Raw genomic sequence first — 13,606 nt, 5'->3', positions numbered from 1 at the left:
AATTCAGTGAATTACAAATAAAACATGGGTTACTGCAATAAAACAAATCAACTGTACTACAAAGTGGTTTGAATTTAATAGCTAATTGGTTCTTTTTACATATAATTGAGTATTCAATGTAATAAATACTTACTGGAAAAACACCTTAGATATTTGTTTAAATATTGCTTTAATGTAAAAATATTCTTTCATATTTTGACACCAATCGCTAAGTACGTAAAATTCACAAGCATTCAAGAATGTATATTCTGTTGAAGGTCATAATCCTTTCCCAGGTGGCTGATCTTCTCTGTCCATCATACCTATTCATTAACACTTACATCCAACAGAAGTGATAAAGAAAACACTAAAAATTGTTATTTTAGTATCTGAAAGTATAGAGATTAGATTTCACTTTATCTGGTTACAAAATGGTAGGATTTTGTTTGCTTGGTAGGTTTATGATCAATTACTGTACATATTTGCTAACATATTACCTTTGCTCTTCTAATTATAGATTTAGTTTGTGAAAGTGTGTGCAGCACCTCTTTTCTCTTTTCTAATACTTTATAATTTACCTTCTCATTCAATTACAACTAAGAGTCCAAGGCATTAATCTCCCAATCTTCATCTCTCATTTTCAGAGTTGAAAATTAAAAGAAAGAGCAGTGGATTCTCATTTGAAAATATACAAAAGGACCACCAAACACCAAGTACTCCTAAGGTAGAAGTTAAAATTTCTTCTTCACAGTCAAGGACACTAGAAGGAACTTCATGTTCAGCAATATGTTAAGTGTACTCATTGTGAAAATTTGGTAAGATAAACTTGAGACTCCTAAAATCATGTTTTAAGTATAATATAGCCACGCCCACAAAAATAAAAATATAATCTTCCTCCTGGTTTTAATTTATTCTGCCTTCTGGTAAATTTACATCCTCCAAATAAATATGTCTGTGACTATACCTTTATTATGCCATAGCACACCTATGATGCTAGTTACTATACCTTTATTATGCCATAGCACACCTATGATGCTAGTTACTTAAAATAACTTCCCCACTAAGAGCTTCCCAATCTCTCTTTCCCACATCTTTCTTCTTTTAAATGTCTACCATTTGCGGTCACTGTATTTCAACATCATAACAAAAAATAACACCTAAAAGTGTTAATATGAACCCTCTACCAATCAGAATGTAGGCCTCAGACCATTTTCATTTTTTTCTTTTAATTTTTTTTTTTAATGCTTATTTTTGAGAGACAGAGACAGGGCATGAGCATGAGCAGGGGAGGGGCAGAGAGAGAGGGAGACACAGAATCTGAAGCAGCCTCCAGGCTCCGAGCTGTCAGCACAGAGCCCAATGTGGGGCTTGAACTCACGAACCATGAGATCATGACCTGAGCTGAAGTCAAACACTTAACAGACTGAGTCACCCAGGCACTCCTCAGACCATTTTCAATATAACAGCTTCCTATTACACTTTATAGACTATTACAGAGGCTCAAAAAGGAGCTCAATTCCCAGGCAATACAAGAAGTTTTCCATCTTATAAAAACTGTTGATCATTAATTTCACACACACTTATAAATAAAACTTGGCTCCCCTGTAGACTTCATATGAAATATGCTATGTAAATCTTCTTTTCCCTCCATCACCAATCCTAAGGCAAATCTGTCTAAAGGTTCTAAACAATATGTAGATTTTAATGCAAATATGCCTATTCAAGAGAAAACCAAGGCCAAAATTTTAACAACTAATTAAATACCACACATTTTTTTCCTTGGTGGTCCTAATTTTCAGCAGATGTATTACTAATGACATCAGTTACCTGAGCACCTAACTTATACCAAGCATTGTATTTTACATTTTATAGGTATATCAATCTATAAATCTAAAAAAAAAAGAAAGAAAGAAAAACAATATCTTGCTATTGATGTCCCTACATCACTGGTGGTGAGCAAGGACACTGAGAAAGGTTACAGCTCAAAAGGCAGAACTATATTACCTTTTTTAAAGCAATGAAAATATTTTATGGTATATTTGTCCATGACTTTGCATGATTACTTCCTTTGAACATGTTTCTAATTACCTTATTTAATGAATTCTAGCTTTGACTAAATACAACTCCTCCAAAATCCCTACAGTGACCATTCACTTCCACTTTCCCCATTTTCAGCGTGGCCTATATTTTTCACTCCCAGCTATATGGTGGAAATTCTTCTCTATTCCCCTAATAAACTTATAGAACATATAATATCACATAGAATTTTTTTTTTCAACGTTTATTTATTTTTGGGACAGAGAGAGACAGAGCATGAACGGGGGAGGGGCAGAGAGAGAGGGAGACACAGAATCGGAAACAGGCTCCAGGCTCTGAGCCATCAGGCCAGAGCCCGACGCGGGGCTCGAACTCAAGGACCGAAAGATCGTGACCTGGCCGAAGTCGGACGCCCAGCCGACTGCGCCACCCAGGCGCCCCTCACATAGAATTATTTACCTGTTGCTTTCCCCCCTTAATTTACAATACGCCCTGACAGTAGAAATCAGTTCTTTCATCTTTTTATTCTTAGCACAAAGGACAGTGCTTAGAACTTAATAAATGTTTAATAATAGGAGGCAACTAAAAGGAACCTATTTTTCCTAGCCACATATTCATGGCTGATTTTTTTCTTAACTTTATATAATTCACTATATAAAGATTAAAAACTCCCAAAGAGGGGCGCACCGGTGTGGCTCAGTCAGTTGAGCATCCCACTCTTGATTTTGGCTCAGGTCATGATCCCAAGGTTGTGGGATCAAGTCCTGGGTCAGGCTCAGTGCTGAGCATGGAGCCTGCTTAAGACTCTCTCTCTCCCTCTCCTTCTGCCCCTCTGCCACTCATGCTCTTTAAAAAAAAAAAAAAAATCTGGTAGGAAAAAAAAATTCCCAAATAGAAAAAAAAAGAACAAAAATAGCTATGGGAAAGCAATGCTCTTTAAGATCTCTAGGAACCTCCACAACACGCTGGGAGACTATGTTGAAAATACACTTGCACTTTATAAAAAGGACTTTACATAAATCCATCATAAGAAGCTAGAAATGGATCTGAAAGAAGAATTTGATATATTTTAAAAAGTCTGGAATATGTACCTGAAATACGAGACATCCTTGTAGAAAAGTAACATTGTTCCAAGTCTTCAAAATGAGCAGTAAGCCGTTTTCTTCTTGATGCTAACGTGCTGTTATACCAAGGCTGTTTCTTTGTCTAAAGTAGTAACAAGAATAGACACTTGTAACTTACAACAAATGATGGTCTTTTTCTGTACAAAATATCTAAATGATTGCATATTCAAAATTTTAACACATTAAAATAACTACAAATGGTAAATACTCATAGTTCTTAGACCATATTTTTCCATTTTTACTTTAAAATTCAAATAGGCCGAGAGTTTCTGGAGCCAGGGGGAGGAGTTGGTGGGGGGGGGGGGGGGGGTCAGGTCCTACCTCTCAGCCCAGGCCTCCTGGGGAACGCTTGTACTACATAAGGGAGGGGGAATCTATCCACATACCTCAGGGAACATGGAGGTGCACGTGTGGGGATAGGGACTGGGCAGACCAAAGGCTGGAGGGGAGGGAGTTCTGGGGATCACCAAAGGCTTAAGGATGGGGCTGTATGGGGAAGGAGTAGAAGGGGGCAAGTGGGGGGATCTCAGCCATGCTAGGTCCCAGGTCTGGAGAATACAGTTTGCTATAAAACTCCTACAGTCCAGCCAAAATGCGAATAGGCTCTAAAGGCCAATTTTACAAGAATGAAATAAGTATATTTCAACTCTCCAAGTTAAATGAAGATAGAATCCATTATAACTGCCATGCTAAATTTTAGAATCTTGAGAATTTTAATATGCAGAAATTGTTAGAAAATAATGTTCAAAAGAAAATTCATTACTTTCCCATCATCCCTATATTGCAGCCCTGTACTCTTCGAATAATAGAGACAGTCCTTGATTGTCAGAATATATATTTAAGTTAATGCTGATTATTACATTAAGGAGCAGTAATATGTAATATGTATGTACAAGTCTGACACATACATTAGAAGATCCAGCCATATAAAGAGAGCAAATGTGAAATACATTGGCATATAAATCTATAAAAAACAAAAATCTATAACCCTAAATATATAATACTGCCTACACCATGTTAAATGAAAGGATAAGACAGTTCTTTCCACAAATGGTTATTATCTATTATGCTTGAGGCACATAAACAGAGGAGACACATAACAAGAGTATGCGATGACATAAGTCCACCAACGACTGCAAATGTAACAAGAAGTAATAAGGTACTACCGTGAACACAACGCCCTAAAGTGAACTCCTGCTAAAACTAGATGGTAGGTAAAAATCATATTTTAAAGTGGTGCTTTCATCACAAGAAAGTTAAGACAATTTCTGAAGACATAACAGATATACAACCAAACAGGAAACTGAACTCAGAGAGGTGAATGTTAACCAACATATATAATGGTGCAGAGGAGGGGAAAAACGAAAAGGACAACACTTACTTAGAGACAATTTCCTACAAAAGATAAAAACACTAAAACTGAGATTTAAAGACTGAAAAGAGAATTGAGAACTGGAAGATAAACCTAAAGGAATTAACCAGAATTAAGGATAAACGATAAGAAGACAGAAAATTTCAGAGGAAGGTTGAAACTGAGCACTTCAGAAACCCCGGAAACTGTAACAGACTGAAGAAGAAATATTCGAAGAACGCATGTTGACAATTTTCCAAAACTGAAAACAGACATGAATACAAAGAAATTATTCCTATCAAGTAGGATAATTTAAAAGAAATCCATAATTAGACACAGTAAGGCAAAACTGTGTTTTTGTCCAAAAATCAAAATGACTTTAAAATCAAACAGAAAAGATAACTCACGTGACAAGACGAAAAATTAACAGGGAAAATACTACTTAACAGCAATAAAAGAAGCTAGAGGAGTGAACTTTGGTTATCCTCAAAAAGATGAAAAAATAAGAACTCCAATCTAAAATTCGGATCCTGATAAAAGTATCCTGCAACAAAATGAGCAAAGTATTTTTTCATGTGTATGAAAACAAAAACTACTGCTTGTAAGTCATTTCTTTAAAAAATGAAGAAAAGTGAAGTTGGGTACTTAAAAAATGCAGTAACATAGGGGCGCCTGGGTGGCTCAGTCGGTTAAGCGTCCGACTTCAGCTCAGGTCATGATCTCATGGTCTGTGAGTTCGAGCCCCGCGTCAGGCTCTGTGCTGACAGCTCAGAGCCTGGACCCTGCTTCAGATTCTGTGTCTCCCTCTCTCTCTGCCCCTCCCCTGCTCATGCTCTGTCTCTGTCTCAAAAATAAGTAAAAACATTTTTAAAAAATTCAATAACATAAACTGGAAGGCCTGAGAAATAAAATGAAAAGAAGCAAGAAAATTTGTACCCAAATAAGTGACTTTAAATTTTGTTTATAACATTAATTTTAATATCAAAATCATAGGGCTTAATAAGACAGAATAAATACACTAAAAAATAGCATATAAATCAGAAGAGTGAAGAAAGTTTCAATTCTGGAGCATTTAATGTTGTTCAGGAAGGTAATTAAGATATGAAGTTTAATGAAAAGAATGTTCAACATTACTGATTATCAGGGAAATGCAAATCAAAACCACAATGAGATGTCCACTGTCAGAATGGCTAAAATCAAAAACACAAGTAACAACAAGTGTTGACAAGGATGTGGAGAAAAAGGAACCCTCTTGCACTGCTCTTGAGAATGCAAACTGGTGCAGCCATTGTGAAAACGGAATGGAGGTTCCTGAGAAAATTAAAAATAGAACTACCATATGATCCAGTAATCCCACTACTGAGTATTTACCCAAAGAATATGAAAACACTAATTCAAAAAGATACATACACCCTATGTTTACTGCAGTATTATTTACAATAGCCAAATTATGGAAGCAGCCCAAATGTCCATCAATAAATGAATAAAGATGTGGTATGTACACATACTCTCTCTCTCTCTCTCTCTCTCTCTCTCACACACACACACACACACGCGCGCGCGCACACACACACACACACACACCCCAGAGTATTATTCAGCCATGAGAAAGAACGAAATCTTGCCGCTTTCAACAACATGGATGGATCTGGAGAGTATAATGCTGACTAAAATAAGTCAAAGAAAGACAAATATGATTTCATTCACATGTTGAATTTAGGAAACAAAACAAATGAACAAAGAAAAAAGGCACAAACTGAAAGACAGACTCTTAACTGTAGGGAACCAATGGCTACCAGAGGGGAGGCAGGTGGGAAGATACATAAAATAGGTGAAGGGTAGATTAAGACTACACTTAACACGATGAGGGGCACCTGGGTTAAGCTGGTTAAGTGTCCAACTTCAGCTCAGGTTATGATCTCATGGTGTGTGAATTCATGTCCCACATCAGGCTCTCTACTGTTTTCAGATCTCTGCCTGCTTCAGATCCTCAGTCTCCCTCTCTCTCTGCCCCTCCCCCGCTTGCACACCATATCTCTATCTCTCCCTCTCTCTCAAAAAAAAATAAATAAATAAACTTTAAAAAAAGACTACACTCGGGGCGCCTGGGTGGCGCAGTCGGTTAAGCGTCCGACTTCAGCCAGGTCACGATCTCGCGGTCCGTGAGTTCGAGCCCCGCGTCAGGCTCTGGGCTGATGGCTCAGAGCCTGGAGCCTGTTTCCGATTCTGTGTCTCCCTCTCTCTCTCTGCCCCTCCCCCGTTCATGCTCTGTCTCTCTCTGTCCCAAAAATAAATAAACGTTGAAAAAAAAAATTAAAAAAAAAAAAAAAAGACTACACTTATCACATTGAGCACTGAGTAATGTATAGAATTGTTGAATTACTATACTGTACACCTGAAACTAATATAACATTGTATGTTAACTATGCTGGAATTAAAATTTTTAAAAATAGTAAGATTAAATTTAGACTCTTGTTTTAGAAACAGTATTAGTTTGGATCAATTTCAAGGATAACTACTAAAAGCATAATAAGAGAATAGGTAATGTTTAATACAGTACAGTGGTGGAAGAAGGAGGTCAAAATAGAAAAGAAAAACACAGAAAGTGAGACAAATAGCAAGCATTAAAAAGTAAAAAGGTGAGGGGCTCCTGGCTGGCTCACTCTATTGAGGGTCTGACTTTGGCTCAGGTGATGATCTTATGGTTTGTGGGTTTAAGCTCCACATGAGCCTCTGTACTGACAGCTCAGAGCCTGGGGTCTGTTTCAAGTTCTTTGTCTCCCTCTGTCTCTGCCCTCCCCTGCTCACATTCTGTCTCTCTTTCTCTTTCTCCCTCTCTCAAAACTGAATAAACATTTTTTTAAAAAGTGAAATTATATCAGTAGTTGTAATAAATATAAATTAAAATACTCACTAGTTAGTGGCAGAAAGGAATGTTAGAATATAACTATGCTATTTGCCAAAGAAACACCAAAAACATAAATACAGTGAAAATTTGGAATAACATGAAAAATAATACACCAGGCAAATTTTATCAAAGGAGAAAAAAACAGACTCAAGATGAAAATCATTAATGAGAATGGAAACGGCCACTGATAATGCAAAACTTTCAACTCAATAATTGTATACCCAGTAAACACACAACAGACAGTCTCAAAAATACATAAAGCAAAACTTCCTAGAAAAATTGACAAATCCACCAACACAGCAGATTAATCTCATCAATTCAACAGAGAAATAGACATGACCTAATTTCAAAGCTTAACTTAATATATATAGAACACTTATCAAATTAGGAACATACACTCTTCCTAAGCATACATGGAACATTTACCAAAACTGACCATGTGCTGTATCACTGGATATGTTTATAATCTCAATAGGGCAGAATTTCTTAAACGAAACACAAAAAGCACTAACTAAAAGTTACAAATTCAGTGATACAAATTAAGCTCTTCTGTTGATCAATATCCATCATTAGAGACAAGAAGGTACAAACTGTAAGATGATATTCCCAAACATTGTGGCAATACATTAGGGACAATTTATTACTACTTTGAATGAATAAATAGGTGTGTGTACACCAGTAAATAAACAGAAGACTGATACCATAAAGAATGGGAAAAGACATGAAATACTATTTCATATAAAGGACAGAGTCAGAAAAATGCAAGTTAAAATCAAAACTAACTTCTGTTTCTTACCCACTAAATTGGCAACCATTTAGGGGTTCAATAGATCAATTACTAACAAGGATGTGAAGAAAACTGAACTCATATACTTCTGTGGTAGGAAATTTAAATTGATAAAAAGACTATGGAAAACAATGTGACATTATCTCAAAATACGAAAGCCACTGATGTGTGTACCTGGTCACTCTCACTGACTCTCCTAGGTACAAAATCTAGGGAAACTCTTGCACCTTGAATCAGGAGACATGTATAAGATACCTTAATAGCAAAAAGAAAAACCCTACAAATATATCAAATGTATGTTAACTGGACAATTGATAAGTTGTAGTACATTAACAAAATAGAATATTAGTGATGATAAATCAACTACACCCATAGGCATCAGTAATCTTAGCAAAAACAAATCTCAAAAAAGTATATATCATTTTTATAAAGTTCATATATGGTCAAACCAAATAATATAGAGATATATAGATTTATGGTAAAACAATTTGAAAAAGTCAACACAGACAAACACAAATATCAGAAAAGTGGTTAGGGGCGCCTGGGTGGCTCAACTGGGTCATGTCTCACAGTTCATGAGTTTGAGCCTCAATGTCGGGCTCTGTGCTGACAGCTCAGAGCCTGGAGCCTGTTTCAGATTCTGTGTCTCCCTCTCTCTCTGCCCCTCCCCCACTCATGCTCTGCCTCTCTCTCAAAAATAAACAAACATTAAAAAAATTTTTTTAATAAAAAAAAAAGAAAAGCGGTTAGCTCTGGACATGAGGCAGAGTGATGGAATTTGTAGAAGCACATGGGTAACTTGAATGGTACCATTAATGTTCTAGTAATTAACATAACAGCTCAATCACAGAGTTTCTTTTATTGTAATTATGCCTCTAATTTACACATTCATGAAATATATTCCTTTTTATATGCCAACATAATTTTTATTAATTCTGAGGGGAAGAACTTAGATTTTTAAAAAAAGTGATCTGCCCTGGCTCAGTCGGTTAAGCATCTGTCTTAGGCTCGGGTCATAATCTAACAGTTCACAACTTTGAGCCCCACATTGGGCTCTGCTGTCAGCAGGGAACCTGCTTCAGATCCTCTGTCTCCCTCCCTCCCTCACTCTCCCTCCCTCTCCCTCCCTCTTTCTCTCCCCCTCCCTCTCCCTCCGTCTCTCTCTCTCTGCCCCTGCACCCCCCTGCACCCTCCCTCTCTCTCTCAAAAATAAATATTAAAAATTTTTTTAAATAAAAAATAAAAAGTTATCTGCTCAATGAAAACACAGAAAAAAGATTTTAGTCTGAAACATGGGAATGATTACAATAACACAAATCAAGAATATGACAAATAAAACAAAGAAGCAGACAAAAACAGTCTGCTTTTTAGTTTTTACAGCAACTTATTTTTGACAATTATCTGGCTAATATTTACTCTTAGTTTTTCTTGAATTTATTTTTTCTTTTTTTTCTTTTTATTTTTTTTTAACGTTTTATTTATTTTTGAGACAGAGAGAGACACACAGCATGAACGGGGGAGGGGCAGAGAGAGAGGGAGACACAGAATCGGAAACAGGCTCCAGGCTCTGAGCCATCAGCCCAGAGCCCGACGCGGGGCTCGAACTCGCGGACCGCGAGATCGTGATCTGAGCTGAAGTCGGACACTTAACCGACTGAGCCACCCAGGCGCCCCTTGAATTTATTTTTTCAGTGCAACTTTCTAACCCATTCAAAATTAGGCTGCTTCATAACTGTTGGTAAAAATACATCACTTAGCTCATTTTCATACACAAATTATTAAATTTATAAATAACATCAATATAAATGAATAGAAATATGCTAATTGTGAGGAAATAGATGTTTGAGAATATGAAATGGTTGTAGATCATCTACAAGGCAAATCTTCAAAACATGTTCAGGATAAGCTCTCTACCTATACGCAGGATATAAATATGGCTAAAAATCAAAAGGAAATGTTCATTACTTATGTTTATCTAGACTACTTCTAAATGAAAATGGCCACATTTACTAAACTACAAAATAATTAAATTTTACCACAGAAAAAAACAGAAGCATGAAAATATTTTATTTGGTCACTTTTTAAGTAAAAAAAATACTCATAATGCTAAAAAGTTAATAGGCATGCTATTAAGATAACAGAGCAAACTAAACTTGATGGCTATACAAAAATATCATTTAGTGTCAGCCTGTAAATTATAACCAATTACAAATTTTAATTTTTCCTTTTGCTTATTCATTTTTAAGAGAGAGACAGAAACAGAGTGAGAGGAGTAGAGAGAGAAGGAGTCACAGAACTCGAAGCAGGCTCCAGGCTCTGAGCTGTCAGCACACAGCCCGATGCGGGGCTCGAATCCTCAAACTATAAGATCATGACCTGAGCCGAAAGAAGTTAGACACTTAACCGCCTGAGCCCCCCAGGCACCCCTGAAAATTATAAATTTAACAAAAAACTCATTCCCAATGAGTGGAATTAAACTGAAAAGAGAATTACTTGAAATTGAATATTCCATTTCACATATGAATATAAACTAATGGCCAAGAATACAAAAGAAATGAAATCTTCAAAAGATGAATAAAATCAATGTTTATACAATGAAAGAAGTAATTGTTACCATAACAAATTTCCTTCTCGATTCCACCAAGAGAACCCTATTCTAAATGAAGTTGAAAGTGTTCTGTATTAATTTGCTTAATTGAAATTTGCCAAATTTTCATTATATAAATACCCTCCCTGGAATCTAATTTTGTAAATGAAACAATGCAGAATGAAAACCTAATTATTATTTATACAGTAAATAATCTTTATAAGATCAAGACCCAAATGCAAAATAATAAAACAATTATCAGTTAAACACACACACACTCCTTCATATAGATTTGAAGAATGGCTTGAAGGGAGAAAACCTGCATAATTTAGAACAATGGTTCTCAAAGTGTGGTCCCCATTTGTGGTCTTTAGGCTTCGGTGGGTCTCTGAGACCCTCTAAGGCATCTGTGAAGTCAAATCTCTACTCAAATAAAGGAAGATATCATATGCTGTCTTCACTGTGTTTATATATGACTTGTGAGGCAAAAGCAATAGTCAGTATAAAACTACTTTCCTGTTAGCACAAATCAAGGTAATGGCACCAATGCCACTAGCAAACACTACATTTTTTTTTTCAACGTTTATTTATTTATTTTTTTGGGGGGGGACAGAGAGAGACAGAGCATGAACGGGGGAGGGGCAGAGAGAGAGGGAGACACAGAATCGGAAACAGGCTCCAGGCTCTGAGCCATCAGCCCAGAGCCCGACGCGGGGCTCGAACTCACGGACCGCGAGATCGTGACCTGGCTGAAGTCGGACGCTTAACCGACTGCGCCACCCAGGTGCCCCTACATTCTTTATCATTACTCATAATTTTAAAAAATGTACACGAACATTTCATAAGTCAGTTTCCCTTAAGGATACTCTACTTTTTTACTTTTCTCAAACTGCAGTATAACTAAAATATAATTATATTACTTTCAGGTATTCAATATAATGATTCAATGTGTGTATATAATGCAAAGTGATCACCACAATACCTCTATTTAACATTTGTCACCGTACATAATTACAATTTTTTTTCTTGTGATGAGGTTCAAGATCAACTTTTATATATGGAATATAGTATTATTAACCATAGTCACCATACTGTATGCTACATCCCCATGACTTACTTCTTTTGTAACTGAAGGTTTGTACGTTTTGACCTTCTTCACCCATTTTGCCCATTCCACATCCAATGCCTCTGACAACCACCAGTTTTGTTTTCTATATCTATTAGTTTATTATGTATTTATTGATGTATTTATTTTTAAAATTCCACATATAAGTAAGGTCATATAGCACTTATATTTCTCTGACTTATTTCACTAAACATGTAACTTTTAGGTCTATCCATGTTGTAGCAAATGCCAAGATTTTCTTCTTTTTTATGATCTAATAACATACCATTGTGTATATATACACATGTTCTCTAACCATTCATCCATTAATGGACAGATACAGAAATAGACACGTTATGCATAATATATATACAACTATATAAATATTATGTCTTCTACACTGAGCAGCATGGATTAATCTCAGCTAGTCTGGAATGCCCACTTGGTTATCTCCAGACTCTTGCCTACATCATGAAATATATGCACTAAAGAAAAATAAACAATACTCTGTAACAGTAAGTCAGTGGGTTGTTTTGGAGCAAAATGTATTAGTCTGTCAGCACTGTTTAGTAATAACAAATGAAGTTATGATTTGCACTTGGTTTCAGTGAAGCCCTTAAAGGCTGGTCATATAACCAGAATGCACTGCCTATGTGAGTAACTTAAAATAAGAGATCCTGACCACAAGCCAAGTTTGGATTTCCTGTTACTCGGGTGCTTGAGACACAAGCCAGTACTGGTTCTAAAGCTGGAGACAAAGCAGTTCCTGTGTGACCCAGTGTGGAAGGATAAAGAAGACTGGACCTGGGGTCACTCATGATTTTAGGCAGGATATAAATATGGCTAAAAATCAAAAGGAAATGTTCATCACTTATGTTTATCTAGACTACCTCTAAATGAAAATGGCCACATTTACTAAACTACAAAATAATTAAATTTTACCACGTTTATATCCACTCAATCAACTCATGATTTCAGCTCAGGTCAGAATCTCACAGTCTCTGAGTTGGAGCCCCACACTGGGCTATCTGCTGTCAGCATGGAGCCTGTTTCTCATCCTCTGTCCCCCTCTCTCTCTACACCACCCCCCCCCCCCCCCCGCTCGTGCTCGCTCTCAAAGAAGAAAGAAGAAAGAGGAGGAGGAGATGGGAGGAGGAGGAGGAGATATAATGGAAAAATGGAGGAGGAGATATAATGGTCAAAATAACATGGAAACGAGCCTGCCCCTCTACCACTCTCACTCTCTCCTCTCAAAAATAAATAAACTAAAAACAAAAAACAAAAAACGCTGAGCCACATCTGTTAGGAGACTCCTTTGGAACCCTTCTATTACTTCATATTTTGCTTTATATGGAAAGGTAAATATTATTTCATATGTGAAATTCAAATTTCACTTTTTTTTTACCATTTTCTTTTACCAGGTTTGTAGCTTTTATCAAAAAGATGAAATGAGTAGAAAAGCTTTCTTTTGAAGCAATAAACCAATTATCCATCATACCTATAATACCTTTCCCAGTTTTTTAAATTTTTGTTTATTATTCAATTTCTTTATGCAACACACTGGCTTCTTTCTCCATTTCTATAGTCCTATTATTATTTATATCATTATTTAGCTGATCTAGACTCTCACAACAAGTGATTTTCCACAAATGATTTCCTGGCTATCACAACACCATTTACTTAATCCCCACTTTCCCTCATCTGCATAAGCACAGCGAAAGTCCTAAT

At 36.4% G+C, this 13,606-nt stretch overlaps 1 protein-coding gene across 5 annotated transcripts in view; it reads right to left on the bottom strand.

Annotated features, from left to right (window-relative positions):
• Positions 1-13,606, bottom strand: part of COP1 (COP1 E3 ubiquitin ligase) — a 257,893-nt gene that overhangs the window by 153,237 nt on the left and 91,050 nt on the right. For all 5 annotated transcript variants that reach the window (XM_045452820.1, XM_045452818.1, XM_045452822.1 and 2 more), the window contains exon 10: positions 3,108-3,222. In XM_045452820.1, the coding sequence (XP_045308776.1) occupies positions 3,108-3,222 (115 nt within the window). The remainder of the gene's footprint in view (positions 1-3,107; positions 3,223-13,606) is intronic.

The sequence above is a fragment of the Leopardus geoffroyi genome, chromosome C3 (genome assembly GCF_018350155.1).
Source record: "Leopardus geoffroyi isolate Oge1 chromosome C3, O.geoffroyi_Oge1_pat1.0, whole genome shotgun sequence".
In the NCBI taxonomy this organism is placed as follows: domain Eukaryota; kingdom Metazoa; phylum Chordata; class Mammalia; order Carnivora; family Felidae; genus Leopardus; species Leopardus geoffroyi.
The sequence above is the reverse complement of the archived record's forward strand: the minus strand, read 5'-3'. Positions and strand labels throughout refer to the sequence as shown.